At 37.1% G+C, this 23,650-nt stretch overlaps 1 protein-coding gene across 14 annotated transcripts in view; it reads left to right on the plus strand.

Annotated features, from left to right (window-relative positions):
* Positions 1-23,650, plus strand: part of DMD (dystrophin) — a 2,167,959-nt gene that overhangs the window by 571,694 nt on the left and 1,572,615 nt on the right. Inside the window, exon 1 of one of the 14 annotated variants that reach the window (XM_072818069.1) lies at positions 6,310-6,450. The exons of 12 other annotated variants lie outside the window; for them this stretch is intronic. In XM_072818069.1, coding sequence (XP_072674170.1) covers positions 6,444-6,450 — 7 coding nt within the window. In that variant the 5' untranslated portion in view covers positions 6,310-6,443. Of the gene's footprint in view, positions 1-6,309; positions 6,455-23,650 lie in introns of those variants that run through there. One more of the 14 variants, XM_072818070.1, reaches the window with a different exon arrangement.

The following is a 23,650-nucleotide window of genomic DNA, read 5'->3' on the forward strand; positions in this document are numbered from 1 at the left end:
TTTACAATTGTACTCAAAAGAATAAAATACCTAGGAATAAATTTAACCAAGGAGGTAAAAGACCTGCACCCTGGAAACTGATAGTCTCTTTTAAACATGGGTTTGTAAGCTCTTGATTTATCTCGTAGCCACCCTTTATTGTTTGAGTGATCAGTCTTAATTTTTCTCAAATGATACATTTAAGGCATAGATTTACCTAACCCTAAGATTCTTTTCAACATGCTTATTCTAAAGTTATATAGATATAATTGTTTAAATCACAACCATTGAACCTAGATTTAAACTCTGGCTGATTGTGCTATTTTATGTAAATTTAGTAAACTCTGGTCTTCAGTGTGCTTTAACTGTATAACAGGATTAATAACTCCTGTGTCAGAATTTTCCTTTAAGGATAAAAATGAAGTGTGTTATATTTGCTATTGTGCTTGGCACATAGTAAGTTCCCAATTAATAGCAGCTTTTTCTATTAAAAGCTTTTCAAAGCTTAAAAGCAGCTGTATGCTTTTGTGTCACCTAAATAGTCACCTTCTCTCTTTTTTCTGGACCACTGTTGTACTCTCAGACTTTAGCCTGTGTTAGAATTATCTGGAGATATGGTTAAAATGGATTCCTAGGCCTCACCCTCAGAGATTTTGATTTCGTAGGTCTGGGAAGTGAGGTCAAATCCTGCCTTTCCAACAAGCTCACAGATAAGGCTGATGCTGCTTGTTCTCCAACCATAGTTTGAGTAGCTCTGCCCTAGAGCAGTGGTAGAAAATTGGCTAATTGTGAGAATCTCTTGGGAAGCTTCTAAATATATATAAATTATCCAAATATATACTGATGAAAAATTTGAAGAGACTTAAAAAAAATTCCAATTGAAAACTGCCTAGATCAGTGATTCTCAAACATTGGTGTGCATCAGAACCATGTGGAGGGCTTGTTAAAACAGATTCCTGGGTCCTACCCCCAGTGTTACTAATCAGCTAGGTTTGGGGAAAGACCTGAGATTCTGTATTTCTGACAAGTTCCCAGGTGATGCCGATGCTGATCTGAACCCACAGTTTGAGAAACAGCCTGCCTTTGACCACTGCTTCTTAACTCATTTTTGAATCAAGGATCCATTTGAGATTTTGCTCGGTATTGCAGACTTTCTTATTTAAAAAAAAACATTATAGTTTGCATGCCTTTTCCAGTTTTCATGTATCCCCTAAAGACCATCCATGATTTTTATATGGAATCTTATTGTCTTTAGGTAGAACACCTTAGAGTAACATAGCCTAGGTTAGCCGTGGAGCTATTTGAAACTGTGTCTAAACATATACGTATTTTCTTTTACCCAAAAGACTTTTTACCCCATTGCCAATATACCAGATCAAACTGTGTTAGTAGCTATATAAAGAGAAATGATTTTAAATTTAAGAATTAAAGTCGACTTTCACCATTTGTTTTTTTTAATATAAATTTATTTTTTATTGGTGTTCAATTTGCCAACATATAGAATAACACCCAGTGCTTAACCTGTCAAGTGCCCCCCTCAGTGCCCATCACCCAGTCACCCCAACCCCCCCTGCCCACCTCCCCTTCCACTACCCCTTGTTCATTTCCCATAGTTAGGAGTCTTTCATGTTCTGTCTCCCTTTCTGATATTTCCCACTCATTTTTTCTCCTTTCCCCTTTATTCCCTTTCACTATTTTTTATATTCCCCAAATGAATGAGACCATATAATGTGATTTTCACCATTTGTTAGAATACAATTTGTAGGTTTGCTGAAAATAATAGGTAATTCCAAATATATTTTTATGTAATAATTTTAGGGTTTTATAATTTTGTGTTTGTGTTGTCTACTGGTTTACATATTGGTTTACATGTTGTCTACATATTTTACACTCTGTGCTGTTTCTTTCTCCTGAAGAAAAACTGTTCTTTGTAATAAAATTAATAGGCTACAGAATTATATAGCCTATTAACTTAGAGAACAACCTTGAAAATCTTAGACTATATTACTTAGATTGTATTATTTATGCAGATTGTGATCATAGTGAGAGATTGCTTTGTATATAACTACATTATTTATTACTTTAAACACTTTTGAAATTATGAGTAGGAATGCCTGGGTGGCTCAGTGGTTGAGTGTCTGCCTTCAACTCAGGGCATGATCCCGGGTTTGGGGATCAAGTCCCGTATCGGACTCCCTGTGAGGAGCCTGCTTCTCCCTTTGTCTAGGTCTCTGCTTCTCTCACGCATAAGTAAATAAATAAATCTTTTAAAAAAAAGAAATTATGAATATATTGTGGAAAGTTTTTTTTTTTAAATAGGAATAAAAAAATAGGAATAAAAAAGCACTGCTTCACTTGGGCCAGTAATAGAAACATGAGTATATTCACATGCTTTTATTTCTGAAAACACATTTGTGGCTTATAGCCAAGAATCTATTTCATTGAAGGGAGCATTTGACAGGCAGTATTGAAGTTGTAAACACTTTGAACTCATTACAGTGTCTCACCATAGGAACTGCACTGTCATTGAGGACTCCCTGTCTGCAAAACCATCATTTTGACAATTATTTTTACCTTTGCCTGAACATATTTCTTTGTACCTTAAGGCATTTCAAAAGACAGGAGAAAGATGGAAGCTAAGGTGGCTATAGGGATTTCCTGAGTTCTGTGAATGCTATGTTGATACAGAGCAAGATCAGAAACTTGGATATATATGTTTCAACTTAAAATGTTGGTTGATCATCATGACAATAGTTTTATAAAGAATTTTCATAAGCGTGAACATTTGAAGTTACAAAAAGTATTGTAGGGGTACTCATTCATGGGCTGAACAAACGTTTTTTCTTCTAACTTTTTCTTTCTTGCCAACTACATTTTAGACCAAAGATGACTGAGATTGCTACCTCTAATACATTATGAAACAAAGTTAACAAAGAATGACTGTTAACCTAAACTAGACCTCATTGAAATTCACATACATACGGGGCTCATGCAGGTACCATCACTGCATGAAACAGCCACGTGTACGGTTTTATCCATATTGATCTGGAAAACTTGACCCACAGTCACACACATTACTTCCCTACATTTTAATAAGCCAGGGATCTGGATGGGATCTATTCTAAATTTTGACACGTTTTAGGAAGAAAAATAACCATTTGGAGACTGGTAATGTTACTCCAGATAAGAAATGATTATATCATAAAGTAGGGTAGTGACTTGGAGGATGGAGAAGACTGAGTGACTTGGAGAGGATTGATAGATGGCACTAATGAATGATTTGATATGACTGAGTAGGGAGGTGAAATATGCTAGGATGATTTCTATGCTAACATTATAGGCACGTGAATAAAAAACCCATTTGGAATAACAAGGTTTAGGGAGGAGATAGAGAGAATGAGTTCAGTTGATAGTTCTCAATATGGGTGTGATAAAATGTTTACTTTGCCATTGTGTGTATGAATCTGAAGCTTAGAAGGAAAATTTTGGCTGGTAAATACATAGAGATACATAGAGAATAGATAATCTTTTGCATATTTAGCACTTGAATCCATGGAAGAATATGTGTTTGAAAAGGTGATGTAAAAATCATAGAGCCCCAGGAAGACCAAGGAGAGGACACAGAGGCAGGGGGTTGATCATGAAAAGAGTACTTAAGTACTAAATGCAACCAAAATTGATTAAGACGTTGATTAGAATCGTTTATTGGATTCAGCATGTTGGAAGTTTTGGTGCTATTCCAAAGAGCAACTTGAGCAGAATAGGGAAAAATTGTGAGAAAAGATTGTCCTTTCTAGAAGATTAGTTGCTGTAAAGATTAAGAAATGGGGGGATCCCTGGGTGGCGCAGCGGTTTGGCGCCTGCCTTTGGCCCAGGGCGCGATCCTGGAGACCCGGGATCGAGTCCCGCGTCGGGCTCCCGGTGCATGGAGCCTGTGTCTCTGCCCCTCTCTCTCTCTCTCTCTCTCTCTCTCTCTCTGACTATCATAAATAAATAAAAATTAAAAAAAAAAAAAAAAAAGAAATGGGTTGTGGGGAGGCAGTAACTGAATAGCTCTGAGCACATTTCTAAGCTTGCAGAGAGGGTTTAGAGATGGAAATGTGGGCCTTAAATCGATTTGGTGTGTTTTTGTGTTTTTGAAGGCAGCATAAACTGTCTATCTTACTACTCCCTGTCCTGTGTGTAGCAGGTGCCTGGCACATATTTTATTGCCCCCCATATACCACTCATGGTGATAGGCACTGTGTTTCCTATCCTCACCGAACAAGCTGGAATAGAGAGACTCACTCACTACTCACTAAATACTTCATTCAGCTGTGATTGGTCTTACCAAAGAGAAGTACAAGGTACTATGACAGCTGATCATAGATAGAACCTGTCTTCATCTTGAGGGAACATGGAGAGCTTTTTAGAGGAAGTAACATTGTGTGTCCTTTCCCCTCATTACTGAGGTCAAAATAGAAGTCTCTTCCTTCTTTACTCACTAAACATATTCAACAGAATCTTTTAAAACTCTGTGCTTTCCTCTCATGGACACTTCTCTGGCATTCAGGAGAATTGGAGCCTGCAATTAATATAGGGCCAATAGCATTCTAACCCTCCAGGGTAGACTTTTAACCAGAAAGGATAAAAATAAAGGCCCCTTCTAGATCTTGGCTTAACTATCGATTTCACTAATAATTATAATAAAATAATAGTTTAAATTTATACCTGTGGGATTTTTGGATTACTTCATGCTCATGGTCTATTTGGGAGATAATGCTAGGAAAGATGAATTGGGGAGTGAGGAAGTGAGACAAAGAAGGGAAGGGAAATGAGTAAAGAGTGTATTTCAAGAGTTACCATGGTTGGCAACTGGGGCTTAGTCCCATTAGGGAGTTGTGGGAAATAGTGTGGGAAACAGACCTGAGAATTATCTTATGAAGAGATGAGGAAGCTGGAGTATTTATACATTAATTTTTGCTGGTCATTGGTTGATGGATCCTCATAGAGGGAGTGCATTAAGTTGTTGGCATTTATGGTCTGATATATGCAGTCAGGGAGAATGAATTCCAGTGGGCAAAGAGATGTAGGAACTGACAGGTGGAAGCTGGATTAGCATGCACTGGAATGCAAAAGACTGAAGGAAGACAGGGTACCATTAGCACTGCTTGAACCTCTGTTTTGCCATTTACTGGCAGTGTGACTTCGGGTAATTATCCCCTTTGGGCCTCAGGTTCTTCATCTGTAAAATGGGGATGATGATAATATCTGCATCATAGGACTGTAATGATAATTAAATGAATTATTAAATTTATCAGTTTTACAGATGAGAAAATAGAAGCTTAAAAAAGATTGCTTATCCAGTATCCTACGTGTGGGAAGCAGCCACAACCACTCCTCAGAACTCTGATTCTTTACCCAAGCCTATTTCTCTTTATGTCTGCTGCTCAGTGCCTTTCTTGCTGGTGTTCTTATAAATAAGTCCCTACTTTAATAGTGCTTGGGTGTAATTCTTGAATCCCTTTTCCCATTTACTTTCTTCCTTAACTCATGGGATTGTCTTGACAAGCTTCTTAGCTGGATGTGAGAATATTTCCACACCCTCTCCAATATTTCAGACTGTGGCCTTGCCCACTGCTTAATTATATTATTACCTCCAAGTTTTCTCTGCCTACCAGCTATTCTCCTTATCTGTAAGATGTCTTGACCAATGATATTTTCATTTTCTTCATAATATTGACAGTGGCACCTGATTACTTGTCCTACTCCTTGTTCTAATGGAATCCTCAGGCTTTTCTGATCTATGCTAATCTTGCTGGTGTTCGCATTCTGATGGGCACAAAGAATATTTGATAAAATACAGTTGGCCCTTGAACAACACAGTGCTAGGGCTATTGACCCCTCATGAAGCTGATAATTTGCGTAACTTTTGACTCCCCCCAAAATTAATTGCTAATAGCCTCCTGTTGATTGGAAGCCTTACTCATAATTTGGACAGTCAATTAAAGCATAGTTTATATATGGATTATATACTGTATTCTTATAATAAAGTAAGCTAGATAAAAGAAAATGTTCTTAAAAATCAGAAGGAAGAGAAAATACATTTATGTACTGTATTTATATAAAAAAATCTGTGTATAGGTAGACACACACAGTTCAAACCTGTGTTGTTTGAGAGTCAAATGTATTGGCTCTCTCTTAGAATTGAATAAATATATTATTTTCTCCCCTCAAAAACTGAAAGACAGATAGTTTGATGTATCATAATTGTGGTACGATGTGAGTCAGAAGGAGTAGCAGAAGTACTACAATGGAGAGTTCTATCTGTTACTAATGGGAGTAGATGGTAGCCAGGCAACTGGATCATCATGCTGGTTTGAGAGTGGCCTGGGCACAGTAGACTTAGCTAGAGCAACACAGACAAAGGCGTTGAACAGATCACTAGTTGGGGTTGAGTCAGATCAAGAGAGAGGTCACTTCACATGGAATGCAAGTACAAATGAAAATATGGTGACGTAGAATTGAAGGGGCTTCAGCATGAGCTTGACAAGTTTATTTTGAATGTTCTGGGCTAGTCATTTTTAAAGAAGTTTTATTGAGATATAATTCACATACCATACAATTCACCTACTTAAAGTATGTAATTCATTGTTTTTAGTACATTCACAGGACTATGCAACCGAGTCTTTTGTGGGTACTATACACATTGGAGATAATATAAATACATGAGCTCTCTCATGCACATCTGTACAAATAGAAAATAGTTTGCTTACAGTTTCAGGGGATTAATGGACACCTTGCTAAAACCCATTATTGCATTTGGTATTACTATACTTTTAGCCAAACTTTATATTGAAGAAGCCATTGTTTCTGGTTTTACAATCTAGCAGGCATGTAAAGTTGTTGGTAATACTGTAGATATATAGTAATCAACTTGAGTGATGATATCCCACTAAGGAAAACAATATATATATGATAAGTTTGGCTCCTATTATTTCAGGATATATCATTTGGAAGATGAAAAAAAAGTCTTTAGTATCTTTAGAGTGGGTGATAAGAATTAGAAAAAAAATGTATTGAGATTTTTGAAACTCTGGAGGCCAATTGTAGATATTTAGATACTACATATATCATTGCATAAAGACTTATTTTGACCTAGAAATGTCAGTGCTGTTGCCCATTCAGAGAATCATGATTTTTTATGGCATCATTCTATTTTAAAAAAATGAAATAAATATAGTAGCAATATCTATACAGTGAATTGTAACAAGTAATCAATTTTTAAAAATTATAATTATTACCAATTCTACTGTAACACTAGGACATTGAGCATAAAGCACCAGTCTCTTTCTCAGCCCATATAAGAATAATTTTTAAGGGCTATCAAATATACCAATGTGTCTCTGCCCATACATGTACACATACACATGTACCCATGCACATGTTCATACAAACCCTCATAGGCAATAGCATGATCCACTAAAAAAACTGAAGTTTTAGAATCAGACAGAACTTGGTTTGAATCTCAGAGCATCTATTTACTCACTACATGATGTAAGGCATGTTAGATAGACACTTGGAAATTCATTTCTAACCTTGGGATCATAAGTCTTATCAGTAAGACTATGAAAAGGATCAGAAATAATGTGTGATTATAACTTAAAAAACTGTCCTATACATGATAAGAGATGGAGAGGTAGTGAATGCACACACAAAATTGTTTAGTTAGAAAGTCTGCTAAAGTTTTATCCCCTGGAGAAAATGATATTTGAGGTAAATTCTATGCCATAGACTTTATGCTTTTCTGTTATTTGGTTCTTTTAATAATTACATAATACTGTGCTATAACAACAACAACAAAAGTAATAAAAGACTAAGTAAGAAAGTAGAAACTCACCTCAAATTCCTATGCCCAGAAATAAATATTGTTAACATTTGGTAATAATGTTCTTTCTCTTGTATATTCATTTAAAGATAAATATATTTTTTCTGATTTTTGAACAATATTGATTCTTCCCTCACAGATGTTTTAATCTCCCCTTTTTAGTAAGCCTGTTCTCTCTTACCATAAAACCAATCTCAGTACCATTCCCTAGCCCAAGGCAAGTCAGGATAGGCTAGTTTATGTGTTTAAAACAAAAATCCTGATACCCTGGACTGGAAACAGTGGAATATTTTCTTACCAGGCTTCATGTCATTATGGTTTGGTAGGGCTCTCAGTTTTCTCTCTGCAGGGACTCAGATTGATGGACAAGTCATCTCAACACAAACTTTGAGAACATGTTTAACCATGTGATAGTTTATGAAACTTCTGGTTAGAAGTGACACATGTCACTTGTGTTGTATTTCATTTGATGCAGCAAGTCATGTGGCCACAGATAAGTTCAAGTGGGCAGAATAAAAGATACTTTCAGGAGCTACAATGGGATGCCTGGGTGGCTCAGTAGTTGAGCATCTGCCTTTGGCTCAGGTTATGATCCCAGGGTCCTGGGATTGAGTCCCACATTGGGCTCCCTGCAGGAAACCTGCTTCTCCCTCTGCCTATGTCTCTGCCTCTCTCTCTCTCTCTCTCTCTCTCTCTGTGTGTCTCTCATGAATAAATAAAGTATTTTTTTTTTAAAAAGAGCGACAACAAAATAATGGAACTTTAGTGAACAGATGTAGTGATGACCTGATCCTTTAATGCAGGGTTCTCATATTGAGCATGCATCAGAATAACCTAGATGTTGTTTAAAACAGAGTATTGGGCCACAAACTCAGAGCTTCTAATCCTGTAGGTCTAAAGTAGGACCAGATAAATGGCGTTTTTAGTGAATTCCTGGTGGTGTTGATCAAGCCTTTGGTCTGGTACCACACTATGAGAACCACTGCCCAAATTTAAAATATTCCCCATAGCATTCCTCAGTTTGAATACTTCAGCAGTGTCGCTTAAACTATCCATGATCACATTTCAATCACATATTTCTCACTTCTCCAAATTGATCTGATTATTGATCTCAATCTGCAGTCTCCAGTTTATTTAGTTTCCTGAAATATCTCTAGGCTTTCTCTTCCCCTGGCCCAGTTTAATTAATGTGTCCTCCAAAGAGATCTTTTCTGAATTGTTCTAGCTTAAAATATTCCTCATGCCTTTTCCAAAGTAGCTCATACTTTTCCAGTAGAAGTGGTCATATATTGTGTATTATGTAAATCTCATATTCATGTTTCTTCTCCTACCTTGATAGGCTGCTTTAAGGCACTGTCTCTCGTACAGCAGAATACACAAAATGAGTATTGAAACACAATGTTTTTTTTCCTTTATTTCTGATTCTGGCCTATTCAGATAAGCAGAGACTCAGCCATGTGACCAAGTTCAAATCACCACCCTTGTCTTAGAAGCTGTATGAGTGATAGCACAGCACAGGTCCTGGAGCTAGACTGCCTGGTTCAAAGCCAACTTAGCCACGTTTCAGCTATGTTAAGTTGTGCAAATGTCTTAATATCCCTCTGGCTCCTTTTCCTCATTGAGAAAATGAAGGTAACAATTATATTAATGCCAGAGGGCTCTTATGAGGGTTAAATGAATTGGTTGATTTGTAATATTTAGAGCAGGGCCTGGGAAGTTGTGAGCACCCAATTACTGTTAACCATCATAATTGCTGAATATCCCAAATGTGTCTTCTATACCAAATTTGCCTATTACCTATTGTCCTGTAATCCCTGGAAAGCTGACTTCTCCTGCCTTCATTCTATTAAAACTCTCTTCTCAACAGTTACTAATTAAGTCATAATTGAACTTCAGGGTAATTTTATACCCTTCCTTTTGAGAGAGTTATCGCTATGACTTTAGGACACCTTACCAGTCTGACATTGCATCTGTCGGTATCTTCATCTCTATTTCTGTACCTGATACATCCATCTACCTCTATATCATAGTTTTTATCTGCTATGTTTTTTTTTTTTATCTGCTATGTTGACTCCCCTTCTTTATGTTACTATGGAGGTATTCCAAGTCCTCTCTTATCCTCTGTATGTTCTCTTGTCTGGGGAGGTTTCCATTTTCTTAGTTTCACTTCCATTCCATTGACATTCAAATCAACATTACCGGTTCTACTCCATCACCATCAGTGTAAGAAGAGAAACTTGGTCAGTTTGCTAAAATAGCTAATATTTAATGTGAGCTTATTATGTGCCAGGCATTTTACCTGCACTTTCTTACTTAAGCCTTATAACCACTTTAAGGGCTAGACACTGTTACCTCCACATTTACTGTATAGAAGCAAAGTCTTAAAGAAAAATAAAGGACTTTTCACATATCATACAGATAACCAGTAGGAAGTAGAGACTGGATTTGAATCTGGGAGTGTTTGACTTCAGAGCCCAATCATTTTATTACTGTTATTTTAGAACATCTGCATTGATTATTTCCCTTCAGAGATGAGTAATGATTTTAAGAGCAGGAAGGATTGTCTGAGATAAAGTCCATCATCCCAAATCAAGCTCATATTGATTCTTGTATCAGTGACATTATTGGATACCCAGAAGACAAAGTTCAAACTTCTAACCAAGTCACTGAAAGCCTTTTATGATCTTGGCTTAATCAGATTTATTTCTCAGTTTTGCCCACATTTTACTTGAGCTCAAGTAAAATTGACTTAATTTTAATTTCTGAAAGGATTTCAGCTAAAATATTAAATAACTAAAGTATTAGCTATTTTAGCAAACTGACCAAGTTTCTTTTCTTACACTGATGGTGATAGAGTAGAACCGGTAATGTTGATTTGAATGTCAATGGAAGGGAGAGGGTTTTGCTTATCTAGACCCAATTTAAGCAGTATCAAGTCCATGTGATACCTGTACGGACTTTCTTACCTAATGGTTTGATTTTCCTAAAGTTTTTGTTATATCAGATGCCTGATCAAATATTTTGATTCCTGATTTTTCTACTGTTGGATATTTTTCCTATTCTTTTTCTATTCATGGCTGAAAATTTTCTTGTCCCATAAACAAATCTATTCAACATATTGCCTCCAACCTGTTAACTGGAGCACTAATTGTTTTTTTTAATTGGAGTTTAATTTGCCAACATATATCACCCAGTGCTCATCCCATCAAGTGACCTCCTCAGTGCCCGTCACCCAGTCACCCCAACCCCATGTCCACCTCTCCTTCCACTACCCCTTGTTTGTTTCCCAGAATTAGGAGTCTCTCATGTTCTGTCACCCTCACTGATATTTTTGCTCATTTTCTCTCCTTTTCCCTTTATTCCCTTTCACTATTTTTTATATTCCCCAAATGAATGAGACCATATAATGTTTGTCCTTCTCTGATTGACTTACTTCACTCAGCATAATACCCTCCAGTGCTATCCACGTTGAAGCAAATGGTGGGTATTTGTCGTTTCTAATGGCTGAGGAATATTCCATTGTATACATAGACCACATCTTCTTTATCCATTCATCTTTCCATGGACACCGAGGCTCCTTCCACAGTTTGGCTATTGTGGACATTGCTGCTAGAAACATTGGTGTGCAAGTGTCCTGCCATTTCATTGCATCTGTATCTTTGGGGTAAATCCCCAACAGTGCAATTGCTGGGTCATAGGGCAGGTCTATTTTAAACTCTTTGAGGAACCTCCACACAGTATTCCAGAGTGGCTGCACCAGTTCACATTCCCACCAACAGTGCAAGAGTGTTCCCTTTCTCCACATCCTCTCCAACATTTGTTGTTTCCTGTCTTGTTAATTTTCCCCATTCTCACTGGTGTGAGGTGGGATCTCATTGTGGTTTTGATTTGTATTTCCCTGATGGCCAGTGATGCAGAGCATTTTCTCATGTGCTTGTTGGCCATGTGTATGTCTTTCTTTGTGAAATTTCTGTTCCTGTCTTTTGCCCATTTCATGATTGGATTGTTTGTTTCTTTGCTGTTGAGTTTAAGAAGTTCTTTATAGATCTTGGATACTAGCCCTTTATCTGATACGTCATTTGCAAATATCTTCTCCCATTCTGTAGGTTGTCTTTTAGTTTTGTTGACTGTTTCCTTTGCTGTGCAGAAGCTTTTTATCTTGATGAAATCCCAGTAGTTCATTTTTCACTTTTGTTTCCCTTGCCTTCATAGATGTATCTTGCAAGAAGTTGCTGTGGCCAAGTTAGAAAACGGTGTTGCCTGTGTTCTCCTCTAGGATTTTGATGGATTCTTGTCTCACATTTAGATCTTTCATCCATTTTGAGTTTATCTCTGTGTATGGTATAATAGAATGGTCTAGTTTCATTCTTCTGCATGTGGATTTCCAATTTTCCCAGCACCATTTATTGAAGAGACTGTCTTTTTTTTTCCAGTAAATAGACTTTCCTACTTTGTCAAATATTAGTTGACCACAGAGTTGAGGGTTCACTTCTGGACTCTCTATTCTGTTCCATTGATCTATGTGTCTGCTTTTGTGCCAGTACCATACTCTCTTGATGATCACAGCTTTGTAGTACAACCTGAAATCTGGCATTGTGATACCCCCAGCTCTGATTTTCTTTTTTAATATTCTCCTGGCTATTCAGGGTCTTTTCTGATTCCACACAAATCTTAAGATGATTTGTTCCAACTCTATGAAAAAAGTCCATGGTATTTTGATAGGGATTGCATTAAATGTGTAAATTGCCTTGGGTAGCATTGACATTTTCACAATGTTAATCTTCCAATCCATGAGCACGGAATATTTTTCCATCTCTTTGTGTCTTCCTCAATTTCTTTCAGAAGTGTTCTGTAGTTTTTAGGGTATAGATCCTTTACCTCTTTGGTGAGGTTTATTTGTAGGTATCTTATGCTTTTGGGTGCAATTGTAAATGGGATTGAGTCCTTAATTTCTCTTTCTTCAGTCTCATTGTTAGTGTATAGAAATGCCATTGATTTCTGGGCATTGATTTTGTATCCTGCCACATTGCCAAATTGCTGTAGGAGTTCCAGCAATCTTGGGGTGGAGACTTTTGGGTTTTCTATGTAGAGTATCATGTCATCGGTGAAGAGGGAGAGTTTGACTTCTTCTTTGCCAATTTGAATGCCTTTTATTTCTTTTTATTGCCTGATTGCTGAGGCTAGGACTTCTAGTACTGTATTGAATAGCAGTGGTGATATTGGACATCCCTGTCGTGTTCCTGATTTCCGGGAAAGGCTCCCAGTGTTTCCCATTGAGAATGATATTTACTGTGGGCTTTTTGTAGACGGCTTATAAGATGGTGAGGAATGTTCCCTCTATCCCTACAATCTGAAGAGTTTTGATCAGGAATGGATGCTGTATTTTGTCAAATGCTTTCTCTGCATCTATTGAGAGGATCATATGGTTCTTCTTTTTTCTCTTGTTGATATGATCTATCACATTGATTGCTTCATGAGTGTTGAACCAGCCTTGCATCTGGAGATAAATCACTTGGTCGTGGTGAATAATTTTCTTAATGTACTATTGGATCCTACTGGCTAGTATCTTGTTGAGAATTTTTGCATCCATGTTCATCAGGGATATTGGTCTATAAATTCTTCTTTTTGGTGGGGTCTTTGTCTGCTTTTGGGATTAAGGTGATGCTGGCCTCATAAAAGGAGTTTGGAAGTATTCCATCCCTTTCTGTCCTTCAAAACAGCTTTAGTAGAATAGGTATTGTTTCTTCTTTAAATGTTTGATAGAATTCCCCTGGGAAGCCATCTGGCCCTGGACTTTTATGTCATGGGAAGTTTTTGATGACTGCTTCATTTCCTCCCTGGTTATTGGCCTGTTCAGGTTTTCTATTTCTTCCTGTTCCAGTTTTGGTAGTTTGTGGTTTTCCAGAAATGCATCCATTTCTTCTAGATTGCCTAATTTATTGGCGTATAGCTGCTCATAACATGTTTTTAAAATCATTCATATTTCTTTGGTATTGGGTGTGAGCTCTCCTTTTTCATTTGTGATTTTATTAAGTAGTGTCTTTTCTGTCTTCTTTTTAATAAGGTGGGCTTATGGTTTTTCTATGTTATTAAGTCTTTCAAAGAACCAATTCCTGGTTTTGTTGATCTGTTCCACAGTTCTTCTGGTTTCTATTTCACTGAGTTCTGCTCGAAACTTTATTACCTCTCTTCTTATGGGTGTAGGTTTTATTTGCTGTTCTTTCTCCAGTTCCTTGAGGTGCAAGGTTAGCTTTTGTATTTGAGTTTTTTCCAGTTTTTTGCAGGATTCTTGTATTGCGATGTATTTCCCTCTCAGGACTGCTTTTGCTGTATCTCATAGATTTTGAATGGTTGTATCTTCATTCTCATTAGTTTCCATGAATCTTTTTAATTCTTCTTCTTGAATTTCCTGGTTGACCCATTCATCTTTTAGCAAGATGCTCTTTAACCTCCACTTGTTTGAGTTTCTTCCAAATGTCTTCTTGGTATTAAGTTCTAGTTTTAAAGTATTATCATCTGAAAATATGCAGGGGACAATCCCAATCTTTTGATATTGCTTGAGACCTGAGTTGTGACCCAGTATGTGGTCTATTCTAGAGAAAGTACCATGTGCACTTGAGAAGAGTTTGTATTCAGTTGCATTTGGTTGCAGAGTTCTGTAAGTATCTGTGAAATCCATCTGGTCCAGTGTATCATTTAAAGCTCTTGTTTCTTTGGAGATGTTGTGCTTAGAATATTTGTCATTTGCAGAAAACGCCGTGTTGAAGTCTCTCAGTATAAGTGTATTATTATCTACGTATGTCCTAACTTTGTTTATTAATTGATTGATATGCTTGGCAGCTCCTACATTAGGGGCATAAATATTTATGATTGTTAGGTCCTCTTTTTGGATAGATCCTTTAAGTATGATATAGTGTCCCTCTTCATCTCTTACTAGTCTTTGGGATAAACTTTAATGTATCTGATATGAGGATGGCTACCCCTGCTTTCTTTTGAAGACCATTTGAATGGTAAATCGTTCTCCAATCTTTCATTTTCATGCTGTAGGTGTCCTTATGTCTGAAATGAGTCTCTTGTAGACAGCAAATAGATGGGTCTTGCTTTTTTATCCAGTCTGAAACCCTGTGTCTTTTGATAGGATCATTAAGCCCATTCATGTTCAGAGTTACTATTGAAAGATATGAGTTTAGTGTCATCATAATACCTATTCAGTCCCTGTTCTTGTGGATTGTTTCTTTGGGCTTCCTTTTTCTTTTACAGAGTCTCCTTTAATATTTCTTGCAGAGCTTGTTTGGTGGTCACATATTCTTTCAGTTTCTGCCTATCTTGGAAACTCTTAATCTCTTGTTCTACTCTGAATGAGAGTCTTGCTGGATAGAGTTTTCTTGGCTGCATGTTCTTCTCATTTAGGACCCTGAATATATCCTGCCAGCCCTTTCAGGCCTGTCCAGTCTCTGTGGAGAGGTCTGTTGTTAACCTAATATTTCTCCCCATATCGGTTAGGGATCTTTTGTCTCTTGCTGCTTTAAGGATTTTCTCTTTATCTTTGGAATTTAGAAGTTTCACTATTAAATGTCAGGGTGTTGAATGGCTTTTATTGATTTTAGAGGGGGATCTCTCTATCTCCTGGATCTGAATGCCTGTGTCTCTCCCCAAGTTAGGGAAGTTCTCAGCTATGATTTGTTCAAATACACTTTCTGGTTCTCTGTCCCTATCAGCGCCCTCTGGAATCCCAATTAAATGTAGATTTTTCCTTCTGAGGCTGTCATTTATTTTCCTTAACCTTTCCTCATTATATTTTCATTGTTTTTCTCTTTTTTCCTCAGCTTCCTTCCTTGCCATCACTTTGTCTTTTATGTCACTCACTCTTTCTTCTACCCATTTACCCTCATGGTTAGGACCTTCAGTTTGGATTGTATATCATTTAATTGATTTTTAATTTCCGCCTGATTAGATCTAAATTCTGCAGTCATGAAGTCTCTTGAATCCTTTATGCTTTTTTTCCAGAGCCACCAGTATCTTTCTCATTGTGCTTCTGAATTTGCTTTCTGACATCAAATTGTAATGCAAATTCTGTAACTCTGTTGGAGAGAGTACGGTTTCTGATTCTTTTTTTGTGGTGAGTTCTTTCTAGTCATTTTGCTCAGTGCAGAGTGGCTAAAAACAAGTTGTACTGGAAAAAGGAAGGTAAAAAAGGAAAAAAAAATAGGGAAAAAACAAAAAAGAAAACAACAACAAAAAACAAAAACAAAACAAGAAGGGGTATCTTCAGGTTCTATATATGGTAAATCCCTCAACCTCCTTTGGAGCTGTCCAGCACGCTTGGTTAAGAACTTGCTCTTCCCCTGTCCTTCCAGCTGGTCTTCTGTGGGTGGGGCCTGCTGTGCTGATTCTCAGGTGTGTGCACCTGGAGGAAGCTGCCCCGCCCCTGCTGGGTGCCGGGCTCAGTGGGAGCTGTTTATCCTGTGAGACCCCTGTTCCCTGGTGGCCCCGTCAGTCCCAGTCACAAGGTGACACCACGAGGAACAACAACAGTGGCGGCGGCCAGCTCTCCAGCCCTGGAATCAGCTCCCACAGTAACTACTGCGGTCTCCCAGTCCACAGGGACCTGGATGCTCGGGGGGTGGAGGGGTGCTGACCTACACAGCTCGGGGCGCCCGGGGGCAGGAGCATCCCTGTGTCCTCCTGGCCTCCGCCTGTCCCGGGGGGAGCTCAGGATCCTGGGCTATGTCCCCGGGCACCCTGGGCTCCAGGGCCTGTGCTGCTGGGATCGCGCTCCGGGCTGCACAGCCCCTTCTGCATGGAGCCTCTGCCTAAGATGACGCCTGAGCTGCTCCCGAGGCCCTGCCAGGGTGCGCACTGCAGCCCTTTAGGGAGCTCAGCCCATGGGGTGTGGGGCGATTTCCCCAGGGATGCACCTCCTCTGTTAGTGACCCCGGGAACCTGGAGGCTCCTCTGCCCCTCCTGGGATCCTGCCCGAGTTCCCTGTGAGCGCCTTTCCAACTGGGAAGGTTGGTAAAGTTCCTGCTTCCACAGGCCTGGGCTTTCCTGTCCTGGGGGCTCTTCCTGCCCCCCTTTGCTCGGCTCCTCGCGGGGCCCCTCCCCCACTGGATGCTTTTTATTTTTATTTTTTCTGCCTTCCTACCTTGTTAGAAGCGCGAACTCTTCTCACTGTAGTGTTCCAATTGTTCTCTCTTTAAATCTCAGGCTAAATTCTTAAGTTTTCAGGATGATTTGAAAGTTATCTAGGTAAGTTGGTGGGGACAGGTGACTTGGGGACCCTACTCCTCCGCCATCTTGCCCCGCCCCCCCTTGAGCACTAGTTTAATCATGTGGCTTCTCTTTTCAAAAATATATAATGGTGCTCCATTACATACATTAAAAACTCCAAACATAGTAGTTGCAAATATTTTTTATTGTTTTTGCCTCTATACTTTGTTCTAGGCTTATCGTTACAAATCTTAAGCATTATGATAGGTAGGCTTCTTACCATTTGCATATATAGGCATCTTTAAAACATTTTTAAAAAATTTAAATGGAGATATAATTGATATATAACATTATGTTAGTTTCAGATGTACAACGTGATGATTCAATATTTGTATATATTGCAAAGTGAACACTCCAGTAAGTCTAGTTAATATCCATCACTTCAGGGATGCCTGGATCGCTCAGTGGTTTAGCGCCTGTTCTCCACCCAGGGCGTGATCCTGGAGTCCTGATATCAAGTCCCACATCAGATTCCCTGCACAGAGCCTGCTTCTCTGCCTGTCTCTGCCTCTCTCTTTCCATGTCTCTCATGAATAAATAAATAAAATCTTTTAAAAAAATCCCCTGCTTCACATAGTTACAGTTCTGTGTCTGTAAGTGTGTGTGATAAGAATTAATTGTCAAATGCAGTTCAACCTTTCTCTTGTCTGGAAAGCCCTTCTCTCTTACTGTTAAAACTTGATCCTATTAAAGTACTCAATCTTTTCCATGGAACCTCAAAAGACTTTTGGGACCTACTTTGGTCTTCTCTGATACATTTTAACTATCATGCATTGAATCACGTATTTGCACATTTATTTAAAGCCACTTTAAGTTTTAACATGTGTTAATGAATGTTTAAAAAATGTTGATTGGCTTGTTAAAATGACTTGCTTATGCTGGATAGAAAAGTTAAGTGAGGGACTCCTGGGTGGCTCAGCGGTTGAGTGCCTTCCTTTGGCTCAGGTCATGATCTGGAGACCTGCGGTTGAGTCCCACATGGGACCCCCTGCATGGAGCCTGCTTCTCTCTCTGCCTGTGTCTCTGCCTCTCTCTGTCTTTCATGAATAAATAAATAAAATCTTAAAAAAAAGAAAAGTTAAGTGAATAGCACACTTACTTATTGAAGAAAGAACCAGAAAATAAAGTTTTCTGAGCTCCTTAGAATAAAAAGTACTTTGTGAGAGATAACCAAAAAATAGTTTTTCTCTTAATAATTATGATCCTCTATTAAACTTGGAATATTTCTTTTTAGCAGAAACTGAAAGAAAGGGGATCTCATGAGATGATGTTTGAAACTGTGGCAATGTTAAAGGTAGATTTTTTTTTTGAGGGATGACAGTAAGAGATAGAAGGATACCATAATGCTCTTGGAGAATCATTCAGTATGCAAAGCTATCACAAATCAGTTTTTGAAATGAAATGGAATGTAAATATATAGATGAGTGAGCCAAAATACTCATTAACATGAAATGGCCCTGAAGTTAAAGTGCTAGATTCATGCTTGAACTTGTGCCAGAGACTAAATACTTGGCTCATATAATTTCTCCTATAATAGCACTTGCTACAAAGTATGGCGTTTACCTGCTTACATGTGTGTCTCTTTTGCTAGAACCTAAGCCCATAAAGAAATTATCCATTGAGTCTTTTGTTTGCAGTTGTGCCCTACCACTTATTCAGTGCCTGGAAAATGGTAGGCTTTCAGTAAAATATTTCTTGAATGAATGAATAAATAAAAGGACTTCAGTTTGGAAGAAAAGTGGACTATCAAAGTATTTAGATAATTATGGTCAACGTCAGGTTTGCTTCAATTTAAGAACTGGAGAAAGGGAAGGAAGGTTAAAAATGATGAAAGAAAGCGAAGAAGGATAAACCATTTCACCAATTTCATTTTTATTCTTAAAATTTCACTGAATTCATCTCTATACAATTCTTTATTCCATCTACATTACAGGTTGTTTTTCAGGAGGAGTAAATGAAATAAGGTGTTTGAAAATGAGAGACGATGCATAATAGTTCAAGCCAATGTATCAAGCAGTTCAGAACACCTAGAGTGATGGCAGATATTGAAGCATTCTCTTGCTGAATCCCTCTGCCAATCTGAAGTGTTCTGGAAGCAGATCCTGTCTTATATTAGTCAGGTCTAATTATTGAAAGGGATAGTACCTATAAGTTCCTTATTACATTGAATAAGCATATGTATCTTTGTTGTATCCACACTTTGATGTTACTTATATTTAGAGGAACCATGATTGCCTTCCCCTATTTGAAGAGGTCAATAGGTTTCCACCATCTCATTTTAAGAACTGGGGAAAGGGAAGGGAGATTTTAAAATGATGAAGGAAAGCTAAGCATGCTAAGAAGAATGAACGGTTTCAACAGAAAGTTCTCACTTAAGCCAAGAGGTTTAAGAAAAAATAGTGACTTGAGGAGGAGGAAAATTCTATTTTCCATGTATTATACATTTTTAGAAATTACTGCTTTACTGATTGGCTAATTGTCACTTAATAGCATAACTATCACATTCTGTCATAGACCAAGGTGAAATATATGATAAGACAAGTTTTGTTGCTAACACAATTTAGCTCAGTTTAGAATATTAACATGACATTTATGTGGTCTACTGTTCTCTCAGTTTAAGTACATCAGTTCTGTATAAAAAGAAGTCATGGATTAAATGACTTTAGCCTGCTATGGGGAAACTACTGCTGTTAAACCTGCCCCAAACAAACTACAAAGATTGCTGGGACTCTGTTTATGAAAAGACATTTGATTGCAGACCTTGCAATGTGATCATTGAATAGTATTTTATTATATTTTGTCCATGTCACAACCGTGGCTTGTATTTGTTTTTAATTTATACTTCACTTACTTATTATACACGGAATACCTATTTGCTTCCCCAAATGGCCTTCTGGTATGTCTGCCAAACTTCCTAACAAGAGATTTGAAAGCAGTTTTACATTAGGATCACATTTTTGAATTTTCATATTCCTAAACAAGTTTTAATGTAGGCAGCAGAAAAGCAGTCTATGTCATAGGCTATTTGTCAGTCTCTGATGAAGGGTAAACATTTATCAGCTTCAGTAACAATCACTGTTTAACTGAGGACTGTCACTTTCTAAAAATATTGATTGATAGAGGCCTCTCCTTAGAAATATAAAATGCATGCAATTTATACATGGCTGAAAAATACAAGCTCATTATTTCTTCCTGACAGGCAATAATGGCCTTTATAAAGTATGGAGATTTCATTACAAAACAAGTTATTTAAATTGAAAATACAAGTATGATCAGAGTCCTATGTACTGCATTTTCTAAAACTTTGTCTGTTTCGCAATAGTCTAATTTGGCAAATAAAAGTGGGGATATATTTAAAAAGTAAATATGTGTACATGTGGGTATATATATGTTATATATAATAGAAATTTATAAAATGTTCAAGAGAAAATTCATTCATACTTGAATTTTAACATAATTTTATTTCTGTTATGAAGATTAATACCTTTCCTAAATCAGAGGAGATGTTTGCAAGGTATTGTCCTATGAAATATTGATTTAAAAAAATACACCATGGGAAAGTCAAGTATTTTATTACTCACTGACAAGGACCAATCACATCAGTGCAGGCAGAGGCCTGACATAAAGTGAAAAAAAAAATTAATTAAGGTGATTATAGAGGTGTAAGCAGGACTCTAGTAAATAATTTGCTAAGTGGTCCTGTTAATTGCTTGAACATTAATCAGAATTTAGAGTTGGAAGTAGTTCTGCTCTGCTACTTACAAGCTCAGTGGTGTTGGCAAGCCTTTCTTATTTTCTAAGTCTTACTGAATTCATCTCTTTAGAGTTCTTATTTTACGTACTTCACAGATTTTTTTTAGAAAGAAGTAAATGAAAGAATATATTTGAAAATAAGAGACAATACACGGTTCAAACCAACGTATTAATTAGTGCAGAACACCTTCTCCAGTGCAGATGGCAGGTATCGAAGCATTCTCTTGCTGAATCCCTCTGCCAATCAGAAGTGTTCTGGAAGTAGATCCCATCTTATACTAGTCAAGTGTAATAATTAAAAGTGATATTGCTTGCAAGTTCCTTATTACATTAAACAAGTATCTCTATCTTTGTGACATTCACACAAAATTTTTACTTATATTTAGAGGTATCATGATTGTCTTCCACTATTCAAAGAGGTTATTATGTTTCTGCCATCTCCAAAGCATAAAACCTTTGCTCAAATGGCTGGCTTTTGGTACCATCATGGTAACCATACCTCCGTAAGATTTAGGGCTAAGAGTAGAATTCCAGTTGCCTTATTACCAAATATTTTCTAAATCCACGCAATTCTTAAAACTGTTTTTTCCAGTGTTAATTCCAAAATTTGTTATCTGTTAAATTTTACGTTATTGGTTTCAATATTTCAGTTAAGACATTCATAGTAAGATTTTATTATAGACAGTAAGAGCTATTCTTTCTAGGATAGTAACCTCTTTCATTGTAATAGCTGCATTTTTATCCCTCAGCATGCTAAGTCATTGGTAAGATATATTTGATAGAAGCCATCTACATGATGGTCATGTGACTGTCAACTAGATGTCACTTGACATTGTAACAGGTCCATTTTTCATCACTTGTTGTATATAGTGTGCCATCTGTGTGTTTTTAAAATTCCATATTCTAGTACAAATTCAATACCAAATGAACTTATTATGTTAACATAGTATGTGAATTTATTATGAGAGTCATTGACAAGCTACACTGTATGACATTTTCTTATCTATAACACTAATGGTATGATCAAAAAATAAAATGACTTTGTTCATTGGTTGATTTGATAATCCCACAGTGTCATAGATAGTTTCTAGCAGTGTCATTCAATCCATATAAATGTCAGACTGCATAGATTCTTTAGCTGCAATAGATGTGTAGCATACATATGGGGTGAACTTACATAGGGGGAGATATATTGGAATTCTTAGCACAAGCCTGCACATGGAGGACTCCAGCAGGAACAGAGAGAAGCTTCCTGTTAACTACCCTTGCAGAAGTGGCTAAGAACAAAGCTTAGAGTGTAAACCAAAGATTAAATTTTATTATTTATTTTATTTGGGTCATACAAAGACAGCACAGTAACAGCCATTTAGTAAGCACCATCTCTGAGGTATTGCACTTTATGCTCTATTAGCATCTATAGACTGTGCTGAAGTTTACTTGATGTTTACTAGAGCTTTTTGATCATCAAAACAGGATTCTGATTTTGATAGCTCTCTTTTCTACAACCACTTGAACATGCTAAAGATCATGCTGATAGTCAACGTAAGTTAAAATGTATTTTCATCTGAGTGACATTGTAAACATGCTTTTATGATTAGAAAAAAAAACTTGAGTGATTACTGATGTAGGCTATAAGAAGAGGTTACTGTTTTATTTCACTGTCATAAATCCCCAGAACAAGCTGATAATATGACCAAAGTTATTAATTTGTGCTTTAGATCTTGAGACTTATTTAATGACTATATGGAGATGATATTTTAAATGTCCTGGGATATGTGAGATCCATAGTTCAGCAGTATAATTTGATCAGTGTTTGTTCATTTTATGGGGTGTAATATATTTCACATTGGTTTGATTTATTGTTTCAGAGTAAAATTCAATTTAACACGTTTTCTTGCTAACTGAATTGTAAATGAATTATGTTAACAACTCCCCTGTGTAAAGGCCTAGACAAAATACATATGGTCAATAACCATTTTGTGTGAAATAATCTTATTAAAAAGCATACTTTAGTGGACTTCTCTAGATTTGCATATTTCTTCATAAATCAGCTTTATGGAAAGGATAAGAACTGAGCAGAGAAGTATTTGAAACATTTCAGCTCTAATGGCCTTGTAAATTAGGTTCACTTTACCCACTCTATTAACCTCATTTAGTTTCTGCAGAAAAAAATCTCTAATTTGGAGTATATTAGTATTGTTATTATTCTTTTAAATAGCACAATTCTTAATTATGTGTTTATACTTTTTGATTTGATCAATTTTAGGGGCCTTCTTCAAGGAGTAAAACTGCGTCTTTTTAAGCTATGCATTAAGTTTGATGGGTCAACTATTAAATCTAATTCTTTTCATTCCAAATATAGTAATATATACTAGTCCTTTTTCAAATATAGTAATATATACTAGCCCTTTTATATCTAAAATAAATCTGATCCAGATATGTATATCCAGTTTTTAAAAATTTTTATATCATTTATATACAGTGCTGACAATCTATATACAGTTTAACGGTGTTAACAACTGTAAAAAGTATTTTCTCCTGGGGTATCTGGGTGACTCAGTTGGTCAGTTGTCCTACGCCAGGTTTCAGCTCAGGTCATGATCTCAGGCTCAAGAGAGGGAGCCCTTCATCTAGCTCCATGCTCAGCTCTGAGTCGGCTTGAAGAGTCCCTCCCTTTGCCCCTCCCCCACTCCCACGTGCATGTGTGTCCTCTCTTTCATAAGTAAAATATAATAAATCTTAACCAAAAAACACATTTTCTCTGCCTATTCATCACCCATG

The sequence above is a fragment of the Canis lupus genome, chromosome X (genome assembly GCF_048164855.1).
Source record: "Canis lupus baileyi chromosome X, mCanLup2.hap1, whole genome shotgun sequence".
Classification (NCBI taxonomy): Eukaryota; Metazoa; Chordata; class Mammalia; order Carnivora; family Canidae; genus Canis; species Canis lupus.